Below are 23180 nucleotides of genomic sequence, written 5' to 3'. Positions count from 1 at the left end.
TTTCTCACAAGGTATGTAATGACTTTATTTGTATTTTTAACACTAGCATTCTAAACACTTCTAAATCTAACTCAACTAACGGTCAACGGTAAGTTTTCATTAGAAGCAAAGACTGAAGGAGGAGGAGAGAAAACCTTTCAACCTGACTGCCTGATCATCTGGGGTCCTTGGAGTGGAAGCAGTAAGGGAGGGCAGGTCGTGCTACGCCACGCCAATTCATAGGCCACGCACGTGTGTGTCAGAGCAACGGGCAGCTCTACCCTACAGGAAGCACTCTCCTTCTGCTTGGGAAACTGGACTTCTCATTTCCAAAGACCGGTTTCATAATGACCCTCAGTATCGTAAACCAGGGTGGTTCACTTGTGTAACTGATGGGAGAGCATTTCTAACACGGACAAATCTCGTTGGGGGCAAATGAAAAGGCAAATAAGACCTCTGGGCAGGCAAACTATAAATGTACTCAATGGGAAATGCAAATTGTGAGATCTAAATTTAGCTGTTTCAGTAAACCTGTAGACATGTGTGGGAGGGATCCCAACAGACCTAGGCCATGAGGCCCTGGGTTTACATTTCATGTAAATTTCCACCAAAAAAAAAAAAAAAAAAATCCATTCTCCTTTCATCCATATCCTGTTTTCTTTATTCCTTTGCTACGTTAATTCCAGAAAGGCAAATCTACCAGGGACAAGACGGCTGGGGACCAGCTGATGTCCCAGACAGAGGAGGAGAAAACAAAATGGTCAGAAGCAGCCTTAAGTAATTTATTTTCTTCTTTGATATTGGCTCTGTGTGTCCTCTGTGTTTCCCTCCTTCCTTTTCTTCCTCTTTTTCTCTCCAGAGATATAAGGATCAAAATATGCCCAGGACAGATATTATCTGCCAGGGGAGAAGCTACCCTTTGATAAAAGCAACAGAAATTCAGGGCTGGGCTAGACAGGCACAATCCAGTCTCAGCTCCGGAGTAGGGGGCATTTAACAGGATTCCTTCTCGCTGTAACTTAACAGAGGCTAATTTAACAATTCTCTGATTCATCTCAATCGCTGCTTGTGGATGCAGTCTGTATAAGTCAAAATAGTTTAAAACTCCACGAAAACCATGAATTGTTAAATCTTTAACATAGCCATATGATAAAACTACTGAACCCACCTCTCCCAGGGATGTGATAAGGATCCCCGCCTGCATGAATATAAAAATTCTGACTGCATTTTACATTTATCCTGCAGGACTCAGTCAGCCAAACAATGAAAAGATGTCACAGGAAGTTACACAGTGATTTCTGTTAACGTAAAATTAATTCAGGATGAGAGATCCTTCCTGTGGGCCACTGAGACAGCACTATCAAAACTGGGGCTGTCCCAGAAAATCTAGGGCAGCAACCCTGGATTCCAAGAGATTGAGGGCAGAAATCCTATCCCTACTTGTGTGCGTTGAAATGTAAAATTGGTTCATCTTCCTGCACTTTGAATTCTTTCTCAAGTATGGATTTCTTTTTTTTTTTTTTTTTTTTAAATTTTTTTTTTTTTTCAACGTTTATTTATTTTTGGGACAGAGAGAGACAGAGCATGAACGGGGGAGGGGCAGGGAGAGAGGGAGACACAGAATCGGAAACAGGCTCCAGGCTCTGAGCCATCAGCCCAGAGCCTGATGCGGGGCTCGAACTCACGGACCGCGAGATCGTGACCTGGCTGAAGTCGGACGCTTAACCGACTGCGCCACCCAGGCGCCCCACAAGTATGGATTTCAAGATGCCATCGCTTCAGTAAACCGGTTCCACGCCCATTTCTGTTACTTAAGGGAAGCTTCTGACAAGAGTCCTTTCAGGAAGAAAGGAAAGGCGTGAAACATGGAAACGATCCCACCCCAGTCCTCCAATGGGATTCCTTTAATAAAAAGGTCGAAGGTGTTCTCTGAGAACCTTTCACATTTTAAGGATTATGGGTCAATAAGACAGCACCTCTCTTCGGACTCTTCAGGCAGCACGTGACGCCGCTCCGTCAGGGCTGAAGACACCGAGACGCACTCCCTGAACGAGCTGGTGATGATGAAATAGTGCTAAGTCTCTTGTAAGCCCCGGGGCCTGCTCTCCTCCCACCCTACCACGGGAGAATGTTCTGGATGCAGGGCTTCCTCTCGTCAAAGTCTGAAATGAGGAACATTAGGTACTGGTGCCTTGCACCCTTCTCCTAGGGATTAGGACCAACTTAGAGTTTATTAATGAATTCCTGCAGACTGAAGTAGGGGCTTTCAGAAGGGAAGGAGCGACTCCGAGTCAAAGAGCAGGAGGGGACGAGGGTCACATCAGCCATGGCGCGGGCCACCCCGACTGCGGCCGGACCATCAAGAAGATGAAAAGGCACCGGCACCACAGCACTCCAAGAACTGCTCTTTTGAAACGTTAATAACTCTTCCCAGAGGAGCCTTGAATTTACTTTTTGTTCCACCCAGAATGTTCTGGGCTCTAGAACTGGAGGAGCTACAGCTGCAGAGAAGCTCTACCACGACCTGACCTCGGAGCACATTTCAAGAAAAAAGGAAGTTTTGTTCTTCAGGCCTGTGGCACACAGAGAGAGTCTACGCAAGCCACTTCCCGTTTCTAGCTCTCTTTTGGCTGAGAAATCGCAGGGGTGGGGAGGGGGAGGGAGGGAGAGAGACAGGGAGGGAGAGGGAGAGAAATGTGATCACTGAGGCATTAGGTTCGGACCCAGGGCTTGGTCTGATCCTCTACTTTCAAACGTTCAATGATTTCTTTCTAGTTACTTAGCACAGACCCCTCAGTTTTCCTTCCTGTAAAATCAGAACAACAAGCATGTAACTTAACAAGATTAAATAGGAATATTTAACACCTGAGGTTAGAAAAATGTAACTCGCCTTCATTCTACAGTAGACTTTTTTAGGGTGCTATGGTCCTGGGTTATAATCTTGACAAGAACAGAAATATCAAGAGAGCAACGATCCAAGGAACCCAATTTACCAACATGGGGAGGCTCTGGGGGAGTCTGGGTTCCATGAACCCCACGCCCGCACCTGCCACGTCCTCCATGTACGTCCTTTTCAACCACCAACCTGAGGCCAGAGGCCACCCCTCTGCCTTGCCCGGCTTCCCTATCTTAGGTCTCAGAGAACATTCTGAGACACACCCAACACCCTTCCTGACCCTCTCCCAGAAACAGGTGATGCCACCTCCCTGCTCGCTCCCAGAAGCACAACCCTCAGCACCCTACTCTCAACAGCCGCACGATCCCAGTGTCAGGAGGAGCCGCCCTGCTCTCCAGCGATCTTGCCCTTCTTTCCCACCAGCTCTTCCAAAGCAGTCGTTTTAGACCTTTTCCGTTCTCCTTATGTCTTCTGCTCCGCCGGCCTCCTCAGGAACGGGCCGTCTCCAGAGAAGACGGAGGCCATCTGTGCTACTTCCCTCCATCAGACCGAAATCTGATCTGCTGTTACTTCCTTCTAACTGCCCTGCTGTCTCAGATGAGGGCCCCTTGTCCCCTGTTTCATTGTTCTTCGGCCACTCTGTCTCCTCAAAGACCCCGATTCCTGTCTTCCTTATGCTTTCAGTATGACCGCTGGCTTCAGCTCCTTATCGTTTGCTTAACACAAAAATGGCCAGACTCCTAGAAAGGGCGGCCTCACACGTAAATCTACACAGTCCGTGACTGCTACCCTTCTCAAATGCTGTCACGTCCTCCCAAGCACCCGAGCCAGTGGCTTTCCTTGGCCCACACACATCCTTCTTGACTCTTCTGTGATACCTCAGACTCAACACACGGTCCAACTTGGACTCCATATTCCTCCCCTTCCCCTTCTCTTCACTGTCGACTGCTTTTCCACTCCTCCCAGTGAGCCCAAAGTCCTCCTGTTCATCCCTGCCTCGATTTAGTTATCAAGTCCCCTTCTTTCCAACACTCTCAGGTCTGTGTCACTCGGGACCCCCTTGCCCATGGCCAGGGCCGGCAGCGTCTCTGTTCAGGCCCCACGTGCTTCAGCCGACACACTGCACCAGCCTCCCGGTCTCTGTTCCCTGTGCTGACAAAGCCTTCACTGACCCTCAACTATCTAGGCAATAAAATTCTAATATTTAAGCCTGAGAATTAAGGCCTTCTAAGAACTGGCCCTAGCTTCTATTTCCAGATGTCGTGACCTCCCCCCCTTCCATTTCATTTCATGGACTTCACGTTTCTTTCCATCTCTGGCAGGATTCACAGTTCCCAGGACCTGCCCTAGATTTCTCACCCCACACCTACGATCAGGCCAGTCCATCCACTTGCAATGTTCAACACTGTCTTTACTTATTGAAATCCAATTTTTCTTTTTCAGGATTTGGTGCAGTTGCCATGTCTCCCTATCTCCACAGCTGCCAATTATTCATCACCCGCCCCCCCCCCCCCCCCCCCCCGCCAACACTGAACTTCCAGAGTTTAGATAGGCTCCTCCCCTTCCTGCCCTTATCCCATGGTCTTCAATAGTTCCGTTACCTGTGCACTGGCCTCGCTGTCCCTATTAGATTTCAAGTTCTTGGGGACAGTGATGATAATAGCAATTATAACAGTAACCATCAGCACACAAGCTCCTACTATCTCCCAGCTCTGGGCAAACAAAGCATGTAACTTCATCTGGGTGACCCTACTGGACAGTCTCCACCCTCAGATGAGATTAAGAAACATGCACAAGGCCGACACCCAAGAAGTGGTCGAGCCAGAAATTGAATTTTGGCTTGTCTGACTTCAAAACCGATGCTCTTAACTACTGGGGGGTATTTCTCAGCACCCACAGACCTGACCGGTAACTACTGAATAAAACATCTTCTCCATGAGTCCTAGTAGGTAGGACAGCCAGCTTCCGCAGCTTGCGGACTTTGCCTAGTCAACACATATGCTAATAGGGAGAAGGCACGAACAGCTTAGGCTCTGATTTTTAAAGGGTGATTAAAACAAAACAAAACAAAACAAAACAAAACAAAAAACCCAAAAAACAAAAACAAAGTTTTTATGCCTTGAGACTTAAATAGAACATCAGGTGCAAAGCGAGAGAAAAACCTAATTCACCTGGATTACGGAATAACCGGATTTTGTCTCTGTCCTTGGAACTATCAATGTCATTGAGGCAATGAATCATGGCCACTCCAAAAGCCCTACTTAGACTATTTAGACTGTGTTCAGACAGAGCTCCAAAATTCTGATTTCTGAGGATGTGACAGCAGCCCGGGAACACACGACGACTATACTCTGCTGACAGGACCAATGTAAATGTGAGGTCCTACTGTACGTGTGCACAGGAAAATACCATAGGGCGCACACAGGCATCGGTGGAAAAGTGGTGGTGGTTGCTCTCCATATGGAAGCGGCTAAGGGCTGTAATCCTCGGAGGGGAATGTCATTATACAGCTCAAATCCCATCACTACAAATACTGTTAAAACAGAGGTATCTCTATAACAAAAATCCTTTCAAGCTTCGGCTGACAGTCCACATACTTCAAGCAATATTTGATGTGAGCCTTGGAGTTCACAGTAATGGGAAATGACCTATATTTCCAAAGGTAAGATTTGAATGATTTCATCTGTAACTATAAAAAAAAAAAATTTTTTTTTTTTTTTTTACATTTATTTATTTTTGAGAGACAGAGAGAGACAGAGCATGAGCAGGGGAGGGGCAGAGAGAGAGGGAGACAAAGAGTCAGAAGCAGGCTCCAGGCTCCGAGCTGGCAGCACAGAGCCTGACACAGGACTCGAACCCACGAACCGTGAGATCATGACCTGAGCCGAAGTCGGACGCTTAACTGACTGAGCCACCCAGGCGCCCCTTCATCTGTAACTTCTATCCCATGATAGAATGGGAATGATGTACAATCTAAACCCATGAGCATCGAAACTAAATAAACACAAAGGCAGGAACCAAATCAACCTTGCTCGTAAAGGTCAGAATTCCCTCCTTTCATTTGGGGAGCATTTAGGTAAAGGAGAAGGCCCCCCGGCCCACACCCTGAAATGGAGCAGAACAAGGTTGGTTTGAGGCCTCATCTGAATGAAGTGAACACACGGAGGTCAAGTACATGAAGACGGACTGTGCCCAAATTCCTACTCTGCTACTTACTAGCTGGGTCAAATGAGTTTTGCTTCTTAACTTTTTTTTTTTTTTACAGAGCCTCGATGTTCTCATCTGTAAAACGTGACCAACAGCGCCTACTTTCAGGATTTTGGCAGCAAGGAAATGAAAGAACTCCTAAAACAGGGCCTGGTGCATAGCGTATGTGCTTAAAAAAGTTTGCTCCTTCATCGCGTCTCCTCCTCCCTCCAAGACTCTGGGCTTATGCAAACTATTTAAAGGAAGTTAGTTGCAAGACATAGTGAATGAAGTTAACAAAATGTGTAGTCTCAAATGTAGCCTCTTCAAGACAGTGCTCAGAGGAACACTGAGGAAAAGAGAAAACGGTAGAAAAACTAGACCATGCACACTTTCTTGATGGAAAGAAGGTCTTTTTGGCTAAGGCAAGACACGTGTGAAAGCTAAAATGCAAGTAATCAGACAATAGTAAATGAGGTTTGATCACTATGTCAAAGGTCATTCTGAAAAATGCTGAGAAACTGAAATCTGGAGGCACATTTTCCTGGACAGGGATGAACTCATGGTTACTGTTCTAAAACACTAGTTTACTGCCCCGGCCTAGTTTTCTGCGGGTGCCGTTCTAGATGGTGGGATGGCCCTTCTGGTGACCCTCTGCTCCGGTCTGGTGCACTGAAGTTTCTTTCCTCAGTAGGATACTATAGAAATTAATTATGAAAACAAATTCTAGTCTTCTACATTTGGGACACATGTGGGTAAATAATTTGCAAATATGACCCACAAACATCTCAACATTGCCCGTCTGTGATGTCTTAACTCCTATCGAATTTCAGATATTTGATATTTTTTCTAATAATGGGACAACCAAATTTGTGGTGAGAAAATTCCCCCTAAGTTATTTTGAAAACACCCTTGGTGTTACATGGTTTGAGACAGAGAACAGGAGTCTTAGGAACTTAATCTGAAGGCACGTCTGCTCGGCTTTATAAAACGAGTATTGGCCTTAACATTCTTTCAAAGGTTTCTGAACGTGCTATCAGACCTCAGCAACTACAGAGAACAAGAGATGGCCCAGCATTTCTCAAAGTCACAGAGCATCAGTCTTAATGATTATTTAGTCCTGTCCCTTCACCTTCACAGTAAGAAAGAGACTCAGAAAAGCGTGTGCTAACATTCACGGGTTCAACTAAAGTATACATACGAGCCACACAATGAGTTTGCAGGACCTCTCATGAGAGGCGACACAGAAACAAAATAATAGGGCAGACAGAAATTCCAAGGTGCAGAGAAAAAGAAAGAGCAAAATCTACTGAAAGACAGAGGGTCCCTAGTTTGACAGCCCAAGAAATCAAGAACAGAAAAAGAACAAAAATACTAAAGCCAGGTTAAAACATTGACAAAGACCAAAAGGGAGCAGCGGAGAAGGTATTTTAAATTTAGTTTGCATGGAGCTTACAGGGGAGGACTCCAAAACACAGAAGCTTCAACCACCCGGTAAAGAGGTTTCTCGTCTCTATTTTAACAACCGACACCCCCCGCCCCCCATCACCCTCGTCTTAAAATGGAGGCAGTAAAAAGCACCAGGTTGTACACTTGAATCCTACCACTGGTAAGGGCGTAAACCACAACCGTTTTTAAGGTGTGCTAACTATTTCAGGCCGCTAGGGTGCTTCTTCCCGCCCGAAAAGGCACATTTCACTCAATGATCCCCGTTTAAACCCCAAGAATTGATGTCCCTCTTAAAAGTGTACCCTTTATTCCTGACCCCAGTGGTATTACAGCAACTGTTCCGAAGGCATTTCAGGGTCCCCACAGGCTACGGAAAAGTAAAATGCCATCGTAATTGCACGGGCAATAACAGGAAGGCAGGGGTAGAAAGAGTTCGCAAGGCTGAGAAACACGGTTCCTTAGAGAGGCAGCTACTCCACCCCAGAGGAGCCTGCGCTGCCTAGAAAGTGACCTCGGGAGAGCAATCACGCGCCTGCACAGAGGCGCGGCCGGCCGCGGGCTCCCGCCGCTCCTCCCTCCCGCCGCTCCTCCCTCCCGCGTCCCGGGCAGGCTCGTCCACCTGTCCGGCGGGCGGGCGGGGAGGAGCCCGCCTGGCCGGAGCACCCGGGCGGCGGCGGCGGCTTGCTCCCCCTTGCGATCCTCCCTCCCGCGGGCGCAGGGCAGCCCCGCCAGCCCCGCGCCCCCGGTGCCCCTGACCGTGCACCCTGCCCCCCACCGCGCGCCCTGCCCCCTCCCCACCGCGTGCGTTCCCCACGGTCTGTACCTTTACTCTGGGGAGGGTTCTGACTCCGGTCCCGGAGGACGTTGATCTGGTAGACGGCTCCGTAAGGCTCAAAAAGTTCTTTCAGCTCCTTTTCCGACCAGGACCGGGGGATTTGTCCGACAAACATCTTAATGGCATCTGGGTCTGGTTGGTCTGAGTGATCCAAAGCGCCGTTCATCTTGTTGGCTGTGCCGTTACTGTCAAAAAGGGAACCGGGAGCCAGAGTTAGGGCTGCACGGTGAGGGACAGGAAGAAAAAAAATTGGGGGTGGGGGTGGGGGCGGGGAGGCGGAAGGAGGAGGAAGAGGAGCACGGGGCAAAGTGCCTAATGAGTCGGAGAAATTTGATGAACTAAAACAAAGCACAGGCACCATTAGGTTGCTCCGCGGCGGCAGCGGCTGCGGGCTCTCACTGCAGGCTGCTGTTCAGCATCGCCGCCCGAGCACAGGGCAGCGCCCCGCCGGCTGTCACCCGGGGCGTGGACATCTTGAAGCCCGGCTCGGGAGGCAGCTGCAAGTTAAGTGCAGGTCTCGCTCTGCAAGGCTGCCACCAACGCATCCGCAGCGTTATCAGCCCCACACTGGCTCTCGTGTGCAAAGAAGGGCAGGGCTGGATTTCTGCTGGATTCTCCCCCTCCGTCCCCCCCCCACCCCCCCCCCCCGCCCTCCCTCCGGCCCCGCCTTTTGGAGGTTTTTGGAAGAGAGGAGAGAGGTGGTAATAATAAAGTCACATGAAAAGAAAATGAAACACTTGGCAGCCCATCAGATGACTAATGCAAGATGCTGGTGATGAATTTGCAGAGTGCGCGAGGCATCCATGTGTGCATCAAATTAGTACGTTGTTGCTGCTCAGAATGGAAAGTGCTCCAGCAATGCGGCTGGGCGCAGCTGATTGGCTGCCCACACTGGAGAAAAGGGCCGGGGCGGGGAGGGGGCTCCCATTTAAAAAGCACATTGTTTATGGGATCCAGGCACAAAGGGTTTAATTCAGAGAGGCAAAGGCGATCTCAGAAATGCCTGCTTTGTGCTGGGGGGGGGGTGGGGGGGGAATGCAGCCCCAGAAAGTTGAGTTCCCACTAAAGGACACTGAATATTTCAAATCTTTCACACTCCATAAATTGCTCTCTGTATATCTGACTTCCAGATGTTGCACTTGAGTTCTAAACAATCACACGTTTGGGAGAGAAAAGAGGAAAGTCTGCCTTTTCTTCTCCTAGCTTCAGTAAATATTTGGGGCTGATACAAAGAGCAAGACCATAAGCTTTTACATATCAATCTTCTTTAATGCTGTTTTCCAAAACCCTCATTTGGAAGAAAGAATGCTTGTTTAGAATTCTGCAATTCTAGTCAACATCATGTAATACGATGATGAAGGCATTCATTTTGTATCTGGATCCCTATTTGAGCTGCAGTAAATAATAAAGCAAAATCCCCTACCTCCTTCATCTACCACCCTCCTCCTTGCAGGCTAAACCCACCTACTCTGCCAAGTGACAAGGCTGAATGCTCTAAGCAGCCTTCATTTGCAGTACTGTGCCCTTGGTTTAGCATCTCATCCTGTGAAAATAAAACGCGCCCAAACAAGTGCACAGCCACCGGACAAAGTACCTGCAGAGCCATGTCCGTGAGGGTCCGCCAGCCCCCAGCCCAGGAGGCATAAAGGTCAAACGGGGGCCACAGGGGCGAAAACCTCAGTGCAAATGGCAGGTGTCATTTCAGGGTGGCTTGGGGGTAATAATTTAGAAGGCAGTCGAGGATCTCAAGCAGGGTTTCTTATTAGGTTAAAGCAAACAATCCAAGACCACCAGTGTACCTTAAATCTGCTGTGGACCTAGGCTAGTCCGGAGCCCTGGATAAAAAAGACCCCCCCACCCCTGATGGCTAAAAAACAAACAAAAAGGCTGTGGAAAGCGCGAATCCTGAATTTAATTTAATCCCGAGAGGAAAATGATGGCAAAGACTCTTCAACTAGGGTCCTGCCTTCAATTTCTACTTCTTCTTATTCCCTCTACTTTACCACTTATTATTTTTTTTAATCCTTGAGACAAACAACCAGACTAACTTGAAGCACTTTTCAGAGCTTTCTCTAATCAACCTTATTGTTACAAAAAAATGTTCTGCTGAATAAAATATTGAGCGCAAAATCTTCTTTCAACAATTTACGTGCAATGTAATGGTCGTTTATATTAGAGCTTGATCGTTTATCTTGTTCCTGGGCACCTGTACTTTACAAATCACCCTTTGAGAATTCAGTGGGCACCGTAACCCCAGGGGGAGGGAGGTGGATTGGCTCACTGGAGGTGGCGAGGCCCCAGAATATGGTGCAGAACAGAATATGGTGCTCACAGCTCGTTGAGAGACGAGAGTGTGGTAAGATGTAGTGCTGGGACAGGAAGGGCTGTGGTTACCGCTGCTGACAATCAGCTAGGATGAAAAGAGGAAGGCATTGCCACAGGTCTCAGCTAACAGGGAACGGAAGTTCCCAAAATGGGGCTGCTGCATCCTGTCTGTAAAGAGCACGGTGAATGCAATGGAGGAGTTCGGTGCGGGGATATTAGTCCAAATGTCTGGAGTTAGGCTAGAGCAAGCATTCCGTAAGTGCCCCCCCAATGAGGGGCCATTTTCATTTCCTCCAAAAATACTCACGGAGGCACATAAAGGGAGGGGAGCGGACAAGAGGGCCTGTACCTTACGCCTTTGCTCTTTATATCGGTAAGTGCGTATTTATAACCTTTCTCCTATCAGCGGTGCTGCAGGGATGCCTTCAGAGCTCTGATCATCCTGAGGCGGCGGGCTGTCAGGGCTCAGGGCACGGGCTCTGAATCCTCGCACCAGTACTTCCTAACTGGGCCACTCTGGGCCTTCAACTCTTCATCTGTAAAATGGGAGCACCAGAGCCATCTGTAAAATGGGAGCACCTCACAGAGCCAGGTGTTCATTACAGAACACGGGCCACAGTAAGTGTCTCAGAAGTGTTAGCTTTTTCTGCCTTTAAGTCTCTTCTTCTTTGCGCTTGTGATACACTAGAGTGAGTGACCATTACGAGCCTTCTTTTCCATTCCATTTTTTTTTTAGCAGAGACTCAAACACAATTCCTACCCTAAATAATAAGAACGTATCTTTTAGTGAGGATTTACATGCCAGGTATGGTGTCAGGGTCTTTGCTTTCATTATTAGTGATCTCTCTAACAATCCCATCAGAAAGTAGTATTTTCTAGATGCAAATATTGAAGAAGTTCCTTTCCTAAGATCACTGGCTCACATACTGTGAGAGGAGAATTCAAACCTAGGCCCAGTGGACTCCAAAGCACAAAATATTTCTAATCTATCATGTGGCCAAACACTGTGTCAGGTCTCCCATGGGCTGAGAGTGAATGGCTCAGGGTAAATCTCAGAGAAGACAAGGCCAGGAGCAAATCCCATTAGGTCCCTGGAATCATACTGCCGAATAAAAGGCAACACACACACACACACACACACACGCGCGCGCGCACACACACACACACCTTTCAACCATCTGTGAAAAGGAGGGGGCCAAGGGCAGAACTTGACAGTCCATTAAGACTATGTTAAAAGCCGCATTTTCTCAATAATAACTTAATGTCTCCATCTCCACACCCCCTTCCTCTCTATCACCACAGGGTCACTTCCATGAACGCGTCTCAGACACATCTACACATCATTTCTCAACTACTTGCCATTTTGCAAACAACTGTTCCAAAGATCACCATCAAATGCTAAGAGCATGAAAAGCATGGAAGTCAATCTAATAATGACTAGTTATCCTACGAACCGCTGTAAGAACAGAGCTTCTCAATCAAAAGCTTGTGTGCAGGACAGGTGGTCCTAGCCCCACAGACCCCATGTTGCTGGATTCCACACCTGGATCCTAATGGTACTACCATAGATTGGTTAACTTGGCTCGAACGCACGCAAGCTCCTCCTCCTTTTCTTTATCTGGACTTTAAAAAAAATGTTTATTTATTTTGAGAGAGAGAGAGAGGGAGAGAGCATGAGTAGGAGAGGGACAGAGTGAGAGGAAGACACAGAATCCGAAGCAGGCTCCAGGCTCTGAGCTGTCAGCACAGAGCCTGATGTGGGGCTCGAACTCACAGACGGTGAGATCATGACCTGAGCTGAAGTCAGATGCTCAACCGACTGAGCCCTCCCAGGCCCCCCTTTAGCTCTTCCTCCTTTGGACTCCCAGCTTTCTTTTGGCTGATGCTCATTCTTAGAAGTCAGAGACTCACTGACTTCTTTTGTCCTCATGAGGCTGAACATGTTGACACCTCTGAGGAAGCCAGAAATTATGTGTCCAACAGTTAAACCTTCGGGGGTACTTGCCAGAGGCCACGGAGAGCCTGGGCACTCTTCACATAGGGGTAATTACGGGAGCAGATAACACAAACCTCAGGAAGATCTTCTATTTACTAGAATCTGACTTCGGGCTTAGGAAATCAGACTAGCTCACTTCTGTGTATTCCCTAGACATCCTCAGCACCCAGGACAATGCAGGAATTAACTGCAAATTCAAATGTTTATCGAGAGCTTACTCTCGGCCAGAAAACTTTGCCAGGTACGTGACATAAAATACTGCAACAGCCCCGCAAAGCTGACATTTTCATCCCCATTTTGCAAATGACGCAACTCCAAGTCATGAAGATAGAGTGGCTTTTCCGATGCCCCACCCCAGAGAAGAGGTCTGTGCAGAGCCTGGACACAGACGTAAAGACCACCTGTGGTTGCTTAGTATTCCATAAACAGGGTTGCCCTAGGGTGAGGCTTCCTGTGGACTCCGTGGCCACTTCCAGGCCCTCGACAGAACCACACGCATCTCTGTTGGCACCTCACCTACAAACTACAAGACGCTGAATGCCAATTCTGCTTTTGCTCTTGGCGAGGAGCCAAATGTAAGGCTCCTCTAGGACAGATGCCATATGGAATCGGACCACAAGTTAGAGAGCACCAAGCCAGCGGGCATTGGTGGTATCAGTCTCAGAGCCAAGATGAAAATATAATGATGTTTGGGGGGAAAAAATGAGAGTACTTGCTTTTTGCTTTTAGCACAGGCACTGACCTACTTCCCTACTCTATTTTTGCGTAAAGAAAACTAGATCAACAGAGGATATGCAAAATCTTCTGAGGTTCCTCTAAGCAGTAAAACATTACAAAAATTATAATAATTCATTCGACATATTATTGTCATTAACTCCAAGACAATAAGCTTTTATATGGTCCAGTGAATTGCAAGTTTCCTCTTAGAGAGTGGTGACAAAAGAATTGATAGACCTATTCTTTCATCTTGTTGCTTGGAAAGCAACTTTCTGCACTCTATCTCCTTTAATCTATAGGAAAGGAAGAATAACAAACTTACAAAATGGGTATAAGAAGCGATAAGGAGCTCTAAGCAATTGTATCAGTGCTGAAAAAAGAGAAGACATAAAATGCCCCCTTCAGGATATAGATCAACCCCAAAACAACACAAAAGGGATGCCTTGTCTTGGACAAATTTTGTGTAAAGACAGCTAATTTCCCTGAGGGTTTATCAGCAATCTTACTATTCCTATCCTTTTTATCCATCTTATTTTGGTTTTTTTGGTCTTTTTTTTTTTTTTTTAAATGTCTTGTGTCCACACTGCCCAACTCTGGACAGTGGTGGAAATGCTCTGTAACTGCACAATCCAATATGGTAGCCAATAGTTACAAGTGGCTACACCTGAAATTATCGCAGCTGACAAACAATTTTTAACTTTATCTGTAATTAAATACCTCTAACTGCAAATACACTTAAAAAAACCAAGTAGAGTTGAGATTACTAAAATATTATCTCCTCAGGAGGTTTTGGGAAAACCAGAATAAGGAGCCAGGAAAATGACACCAATGCCGGGGGCACCTGATAGCAAGTCTGTGGGCTGGTGGGCCGGATGGTCCTGGGTTCTCGTCCTGGCTCAGCGTTAATGTAACTGTGGGATCCCAATAAACCATGTACCCAGCCCGTGCCTCAGTTTCCTCAGTTGAAAAACAAAGAGAAATAGTTCTCATCTGGCTCTTCGTTTCTGTAAGTCTGCGACTGTGGGTTGGGCCCGGATGATGATGTATGGAGAAGACAATTTAGGTAATACGACCAGCTGCCTAAAGCCTGGGGGTGATTCCCCATCTGTGTCTGATGCAGTCCCCTGGGGCTCACAGGTGACTAAGGCACAGGCTGGGGAGCTGACAAGGTGTCACCGACACTGTGCACAGCAGCCTGCAGGCTCAGACGGGGCTGCTACCAGAGCATCATCTCTCTTAATTTGCTCCAATTTTTCCTAATATCCCAACTGTGGTCCCATCATTTCAGTCAGCTGACAGGCTGCTCTTTCAAAGGGCTCAGGAATCGTGGTGTGTGTGTGTGTGTGTGTGTGTGTGTGTGTGTGTGTGTGTTTATCACTTGTACTTAAGTAATAGCACATGAAGAAAAGGCTTTTTGGTGATCACAGGAAATTGTCCAAGACTGAGCTGCATAAGGCAAAGGCAGAAGGAAGCTGGCCACGAGCCTGGTGCCTTCCGGTGGGCATGGGCTACAGGATGGGCATGGAAGTCAGTACTACTAACGATCTTCTACATTGTCCATGCCGTTGTTGCTTAGTAATTTTAAAACGGAATTCTCTCCTCCATTGACTGGCAATGTGGCAGCCAGAGTCCAGCAGCAACAGTTTCCTACACTGCATTGTGTTCGACCCAGTGGAGATGTGGACGCGGCCACGTTCAGAAGGCACAATCCTCTATTCTAAACCTTCCCAGCCTCTCACTTTGGGGAAAGGAATCAGCGGTCCTCAAGTTCTGCCAATTTCATGTCCTTCTGCAAATGCACCGTTTCAGGGTTACCATGAAGAAAACCTCCATCTTCTACAGTTGCCTTTCAAAGGAGCACCTTTGCCATTGGACTGACACAGCTACTTTTTTTTTTTTTAACGTTTATTTATATTTGAGAGAGAGAGCACAAGAGAGGGAGGGAGGGGTAAAGAGAGAGAGGGAGACACAGAATCTGAAGCAGGTTCCAGGCTCTGAGCTGTCTGCACAGAGCCCAATGTGGGGTTTGAACCCATGAACCGTGAGATCACGACCTGAGCCGGAGTTGGATGCTTAACTGACTGAGCCACTCTGGTGCCCTGCAGCTATATCTTAATTGCATCGGGGTTCCGAGTTGCTGAATGGTTTTGGTAAACTTCGCAAAACTCTGGGTATCTGTTGTCTCACTAATAGGATGAAACCAATGACATTCTTGTATTTACCTGGAAGGTACTGTTACCGTTTGCCACCAAAACTTTGTGTGCCCAGGCCACACCAAGTACAGGATGGGACCCCAAATCTCTCAAGTGAGACATCTGGAGGTTGGTTGGTGAACTCGCAGCATATTAACTGGAGCAAACAATACCCTAAGTGGCTGAAGAGGACAAAGCCTTTCTCTAAACGGTCCAATTGTAAAGTAAATTAGTTTGTGTTCCTCTAGAACAAAGTTCAAGTTCCCTGTGAGTACATATACATGTATTATGTTTATCCCTGTGCTTTGACAAGGTGAAAAAATACATACTTTATTAAGAACATGTAGCACATCAATTTCATTCACAGATGACCCCTGTGATAGGCATCCTCCCTCTGGATTGCTGGAATTAAGGCTGGATTATATTTGGACGGAGGTCTCAAAGTGATCCGTTTGTTTACCAGGGTGAAATGTAAGCCTGACTCGTAGGAAATGATTCCTGCAGGAAAGGCCACACGACACAGGCATCTGGACTCACCGAGTAAAAGGGAAACCTTATTATCTTCTCTCAACTTGACTGCTAGTAAAAAGCAGATAGCTGGAAAACCCCCACAAAGAAGTAAATTTGGAGGCATCCAGGGGGTACCTGGAGTCTGAACATACAATAACCCTTGCTGGGAAGGCAGTGAGGCATCGGCTCTGGATGGCCCCTGCCCAGGAACTCACTTCATTCAGTGATTTATCAGAAATAGTTCAGTGGACTTCAGACAGGAGCAGAAGACATTTGCATAGGGAGAGGTTTTTTAGATGAACTTTTAGAAATGGCAACAGGGGAATAATAGTCACATATAAGATTTATATCGGGCTTCACATTTTCAAAGTCCTCCAGGAGTTCACATTAATTAATTGCCCGCCCCCCCCCCCCAAGGCTGAGGTCAGGATTACTGCTCCCACTTTGTAGATGAGAAAACAGACGGGGGGCACCCTGGCTCGGTGGTGCAGAATGCACCTGTCTGCTTGGGCAAGCAACTGGACGTGGTCCTTCTAGATGATGGGAAAACACTGGTTTGGTGCCATCGAGTAAATGAAATGGGAATCATCATGAAGTGAAGACCAATGTGGGGGAACCCCCCACACTGAACGCTAATTTTCACCTAGAGTGTCCCCCATATTCACCTGCCGGCAGCAAACGACGTAAATAAGGGGCACCCTGTCTGGTGCCCTGTCCCTCGGTCCTATCCCCCACGCCTCTTGAGACCAGTAACTCCTGCTTCCGCCACTGGTGACAACATTTTTCCAGGAGTTACCTGTGCAGCAAGAGGGAGCTACCAGGGCGGACTGACAACACTGGCCACTCGCTTGAAAACACACCCGTGGTGAAAGCGGACGGCTGTCCTCGGCAGGCTGACGTCAAACCCACCTCAAGTTTACTCTCCCACAAAAATCTGTTTCTCTCCTGCAAATTACACAGTTACGGAAGGCTTGCTTTATGTCAGGCACCGTGCTAGGTTTGAAGGAGAGAGTTGAAAAATAGGTCGCTTATGCCCCGGAGCCGCTCCGGGCCAATGAAAAGAGAGTGCACGACGTGAGATCAAAATACAGAGCGCCAATGCCCAGAAGAGAGCCGTCCGTACATGAGGGGCTGCGGTACGCCCGCAACAAGTGATTGATCTGGCCGTGGGGACCGCCACGCGGCATTCCAAACGACGCTTCATCCCTGTGGTCAAAGCTTTAAAGGGGATATAAACAAAATCAGAGGGGAAGGAAGAGGAGGCGCGCGTACCGTTTCACGGAGTCAGCGATGAGATTCAGAGACAGAAGGCTAGAAAAGGAGACTAACACTTGGCAGAGCGCAGGCCCGGTGCCCCTGCCTCCCACGGAGCTTGCATTTTGACACCGGGGACTGAGCCACGCCGAGGGACCCAAGGCTGGGACGGCCACCACTGCACCACGCCCTCAGGCTGGATGGCACAGCCCTGTCCACCACCTGCACTCACTCGCAGTGCCGTGGGGTGGGGGGCCCTGCGTTTACTCTCTTTGCCGGCACTCTGCACTAAGTCCCGCGAGGCTCCCTGCCACTCCCAGCCACGTGTGGGGGGATCCCTTCCCTCCTGGGTCCACTCAACCCCCCAGTCCGCTCTCCCACGGCCGCGGCCAACGGAAAGCTCTCGGCACCGCCTCGACCTCAGCACATCTAACAAGAATCCTTTCCTGTCGGCTTTGCCTCCAGTCTGGTTTCATGTTCGACTTCCCTGTTTTTCTCACCGGCTCCGACGGCCTCCCACCCCGCCCCAAATCTGGGATCAGGAAGAACGTCTTCCACAGACCAGCAGGCTGATCGCCTGCCGGCCCAGACCTTCCCCCCTTCTCTCACAGCTGAACCTACAGAAACGATAATTAACTGAGCCCCCAGGCAGGTGCACAGTGAGACTGTGGAGTCCTCGATGACAGCGATGTCTTGCTCCATCATTAATTCAATGGGTATTTATAAAGTGGCCCCACGATCCAGGCACTATTCAAGGTGCTGGAGAGACAGCGGTGAATACAAGGAGGTAAAACTGCCTTTTATGGAGCTTATTTCTACAAGGGGGCATCAAATGGCAAAATAAGCAAGTCTTCCAAGAGATTAGAGATCATCTCAATGGAGAAAAACAAAGCAGAGGATGGAGATAGGGAGTGTGGGGGAAGGGGTACAATTCTGAATAAACATTCAGGGAGGGTTTCATTTGCAAGGTGAGTATGGCACCTACACAGTGCCCGTGTATCCTCAATTTAATGTAGAAGAAGAAAAGTGAAGTCACGCGCTATGCAAAGCGGAACCATGATTATAAAGAAGCAGGCAATTCCACCTGACAGTCCTCTATTGAATCTAAGGGTCGATACGCCATTTACCAATGAGTTAATGACTCATGCCTATTTTTCTCTAACTGCCCCAGCAAAGCCACTGTCCTGATTCTGGCTATTCTGGTGATAAAACCATTGCAAAATCCATTCAGGGGGGTCTCCTACTTTGGATGAAAGGACAAAGATGTCACTGACCTTTGTCCTTGGCCTTGTACTTAGAACTCTATCTACCCTTCCGTTAAATATTGATTATCTGTCCATCCATTATTCATTTTATCATTTATCAATGGCAAAATTGAATCTCAGGCTGGTCTCTCCTCAACCTGCATTTGGCCTATCTTCCTCGGTCATAAATGACGAGTAATCAAGATGTGCAAGTTAAAATGAATGCCAGACTGAGGGGTGCAGCCAGCAGTGTGAGGCTTTATATAAATGCACCAGACATCAGCGATGCCACTGTTTCCTTCCACTGATCTGGAAAATCTAAAGCTGACAGCATATATAGGATCTAATTACGTCATATTAATGACAGTTGAGATCACCAAACAGCATCCATTTGTGAAGGAAGACATGTATTTCTGTAGAGTAACAGTTTATTTGATTCAGATGTATTTTTTTTAAAATAATGCCTTCAAACTCCTACGTTCGTGCAATGCCAGCAAGAGAATCAAGACAGAAAGGACCTCAGAGCGGTCAAAATGTACGTCACAAAGTTCCTGCCCTGATGTTTACGCCCTTTAAGTCCTTTGGGGGAGCTTCTCAATCCATTCCTCAAAGATTTCTTATACTTTCTGTTGGTTTTTCACAGCCTTGATCATCTGCCTTTCAAACCCACAGGAGACTGAAGTAGCAAATGAGAGGGTTTGCAGTAGGTGGCCCGTGGGGTGACAGCCGACAGACAGGCGATTCTGATGGGGCATAGCGGTGGAAAGCCTGCTCTGAGCTGGGGCTGAATTCTATTCTCCAGGAGTTCCCAAGGACAGCAGCACAGCAGAATAATTAATTTGTATAATGGTGATCTTGTCTCGTCGAAAGGGTCAAAATTATGCTCAATAACTATGTTTAAGGAGGCAGGGAAATATGTAATTCACTCTTAAGAAGGATTCCTTCAAAATGAGACAATAAAGAGCCTGTGCCTTACGGGATACGCTTTCAACTCTCCTGCAAACTTGGCTAATAAGGCTGACTCATCCCCCAGGGGCTCCAGGTATCTGAGACATTACTCTCTCACTCTAACACACCGTGAGCATCAACATTCAAGATTTGGGGACCGTCTAATTTGCTGTCATTGGATGCAGCGACCAGTTCTGCCAAGACGGTTCGGCTTTTGGGGGTTAATTTTCCTCAGTCATCTGCTCTATTTTTACCGGCTTGCTATTATGGTTCTTGTTGCGTTGGGGCTGGGACAAGTGAGGGAAGTGGGTGGGAGTCTGAGGGGAGAGAGGAATTGCTCCCTTTGGGGATTTTGTTTTTCTAAAGTAAATTATGTTTGTTCACTGACTAAGAAGTAAACGTTAATTCTTTCTCTTTACGACATCACAAAAGATGAGGTTTGTGGTTTGAAAATTGGAAATAAAAGGCCCATAACAGGTGCCTATGATACCGTTCAAGGCACTAATCACGAATTTTCTAGAATCTTCCTGTCCCAGCATAAAAAAAGGCAACAAGAGGCCCTACGGAGATTGCATGGGATTCCTAGATAGCAATCCACAACGTTCGCCTCTCTGATGGTCTGCTTGAAGACATTGGTAAAAGTAATGGAAAAACAGGGCCAAGTCTGTATCACTACTCAGTGAAGACTTCCGGAATTGTATGCATGGCAGCTCAATGGGTATGCTTCCCTATGAGACAAAATACCAGTGGCCATGCTACAAAACCATGTATCAAGGGGCAAAGTCCAAAGGCATGCCGCTTGGCTAGTTTTTGAATCCTGACATCACATCTGAAGAGATCGATACCAAATACCACACTTTGATTCAGAAATCTACAACACCCCCTTCTCTCCCTCAGCATGTCATAAATTCCATTTAGCCTCTTCAATCACCAATTAAAATAGGTTTTGACATTTAATTTGCTTATTTCTTTAAAAACACACCATCAGATCTAACCCTCTAAACAAATAAGAATGAAAATAGGATTATGTGCTAAATTATAATAGCTGTTATTCTAAGAGGCTGAATATCATTATATCAAAATTCCCCATAGCTGATTTTTTTTTAAAGCCATTTCTTCATTTTTTGACACTACATCTGGCACAATGAATACAGATGATCATTTGTTTATGTATCTGTCTAACTGCCTCTCCCAAACACAGCCAGATGGAGTCTTTCAGAATCAAATTAATTTCAGATTAATTCACTCTGGACTCACTCCAGTCTCATGACTCTTTGCTTTGAGGCATCAACCAAATTGATGTGAAGTCATGAACTTAAAAGAGCACAGGTTCCTTGAGATCAAGGGGGAGAAAGTAGTACAAGGCAGTGGTTGCCCCCATGCCTGGAAAGAAATCCATCCTAAGTCCTGACCAACATCTCGCTGGGTCAGAATCATCCAGGAAGAATTTCCTTTTGGATCCAAACAGGATCATGGCTAATTTCACATCCAATATTCGCAACGCCTTGAGATGATTCCAGTAGAAATGAGCGACCTAATTACTAACATCAGGACCCACAATGTTAGGGTACACTTGCCATATACGGGGTGTCAGGTAGGACACTCGTGAAGCCAGAGAGGTAATTCTAAACACCCAAAGTGCACATTCCCCCTCTCTAGCTGTAGCCACTGAAGCTACTATCAACAAATGTAACCAGGCTTTGCATGCTGTCAATCTCCATGGATGCCTTTATTACTGTACTTGTTTCAATTGCAATTTGGGTTTCCATGGAGACCCAACAGTCAGCTCTAGAAAATTATAAGATAAATGTCAGGTGGCGATAACAGTGTTAATGAAGCTTCAGTGACAAGAAGCTCTGGGCTTCAAATAATAAGCTTATTTCCATTAGCATATGTATAACCTGTCAAAAAATCTGGAAGAGAGTATTAAAAATTAAATATCTACCTATGTATATTTAAGAGGAGAGGGGAGAGACCCCCCTGGAGTGGCTTAAATTTGGTGGGTCAATCTGAATGAGAGAAAAAAAAAAGTAATTGCTGGTTTCTTGGGAAAATTAGGTACCAGTCATGGGTCCCAAGGTGGCTTTAGCTGTCATGAAGAAATGCCTTACTTCGCCCAGTAATGGATGGAACTTTTTTCTTCGAAGGTGGTGAATCTCTTTTGTTTCTGGAAGCGAAGAGCTCAGCTCGCTAAGTCTGACCACGGCAGATTGGGAGCTTCGGAGAAATAAATGCTACAAGCAGCCTCATGGTCGCAGGATTGAGCCTGCCGCCTCCCCCTCTCTCCAGGTTGTTGGATGACTATAATTAGATTGCTAGAATCCAGAATCCAAAACCACCCTTGGGTAGTCTACAGCCAAATACGGGCCACTGAAAATTCTCCCAGGAAGGCTCGGTCAGGTCAAAAAAAAAAATTGACAACTGCGGACTGAAGTAAGTCTGATGCATTTTGAACATACAGGTTCAGACTGTGCAAGTGTGAACGGCAGCTCCGTTCAAGGACACATTTTACAAAAAGGAACCAAAGGAAAAATAACTTTCCTTTTGTTTGGAAAAGAGGATTCAGACATGGAACACGTTTTTTTTTATATTCTCGTCAGGAACACCCTTCAAGACCCGGAAGTGTTAAAAGGGTGATCATTCTGCAAATCAGAGACAAAAAGACAACCTGTACGTGGTAACTGCTCACGATTCAGGACTCTCTGACCTTGCCACAGCATCCACTAGGACTTCTTTCATTGCACCACATGTTTTCCTTCATTTAGTTAACAACTGTGTATGGAGTGCCAGGCACCGCCGTATGTCACAACACAATGATGAGTAGGACACAGTCACTGCCCTTACGTTTCTCATGGTTTCAGGGCAGCCGAACAGCCAAAGTTTTGAACAAAGTATTACAATATACAGATATCTATTCTGCCCTTGTTTGGTCCTTGTTGAAGTAACTCCGTGACTGGGGCAAAGCAACTCTATTTGCACTAGTCTACCCTGGGAACAGTTCAACCCCTCCTCTATCCACTGTATCTCTGTCTGGACTGCTCTAACAAAAATGCCATAAACTGGGTGGCTTATAGACAACGGGTATCTATCGTTCACAGTTCTGGAAGCTTTAAGTCTAGGATCCATGCACTGGCAGGTTCGGGGGCTGATGAGAGCCCACTTGCTGGTTCATAGATAGTTGTCTTTTTGCTGGGTTCTCATGTGGTGAAAGGGGTGAAAGCATTATCTTTTATAAGGGCACTAACCGCATTAGGAGGGTTCCACCCTCATGACCTAATCATCTCCCAAAGGCCCCCATATGTCTCTTGATACCATCACCCTGGGCATTAGGTCTCAACATTTGAATTTTGGGGAGACACAAACATTCAGTCCAAAGGACACCATTACTACTCTGGACTCCCTTCCTTCCACTCCACTTTCCAGGAGGAAGATGAACGGGGTCAAACCCAAGGTTCAGGATGTGACCTGTAACCGGCTGTGGTGTTATGGCAGAAACTTGTGGTGCAGCTTTTGAAGAAGTTACAATTTACTGTTTCCCCATCAAGGATTTTCTTTTCCTCTTTAGAAGGCCCCCTGGTAACTCCATATGGCTGGTATACCGTGTAGGAGGGCTGTCTCCAGGCTCCGAGAGGCGGGGACCTCTCCTAGC

General features: G+C 47.0%; 1 protein-coding gene across 14 annotated transcripts in view; it reads right to left on the bottom strand.

Moving 5' to 3' along the window:
• CELF2 (CUGBP Elav-like family member 2) overlaps positions 1-23180 on the bottom strand; it is an 836861-nt gene that overhangs the window by 155348 nt on the left and 658333 nt on the right. For 13 of the 14 annotated variants that reach the window (XM_045465677.1, XM_045465676.1, XM_045465665.1 and 10 more), the window contains one exon: positions 8334-8530. In XM_045465677.1, coding sequence (XP_045321633.1) covers positions 8334-8511 — 178 coding nt within the window. In that variant the 5' untranslated portion in view covers positions 8512-8530. Of the gene's footprint in view, positions 1-8333; positions 8531-8703; positions 8917-23180 lie in introns of those variants that run through there. The other variant, XM_045465675.1, reaches the window with a different exon arrangement.

The sequence above is a fragment of the Leopardus geoffroyi genome, chromosome B4 (assembly GCF_018350155.1).
Source record: "Leopardus geoffroyi isolate Oge1 chromosome B4, O.geoffroyi_Oge1_pat1.0, whole genome shotgun sequence".
NCBI classification, from domain to species: domain Eukaryota; kingdom Metazoa; phylum Chordata; class Mammalia; order Carnivora; family Felidae; genus Leopardus; species Leopardus geoffroyi.
The sequence above is the reverse complement of the archived record's forward strand: the minus strand, read 5'-3'. Positions and strand labels throughout refer to the sequence as shown.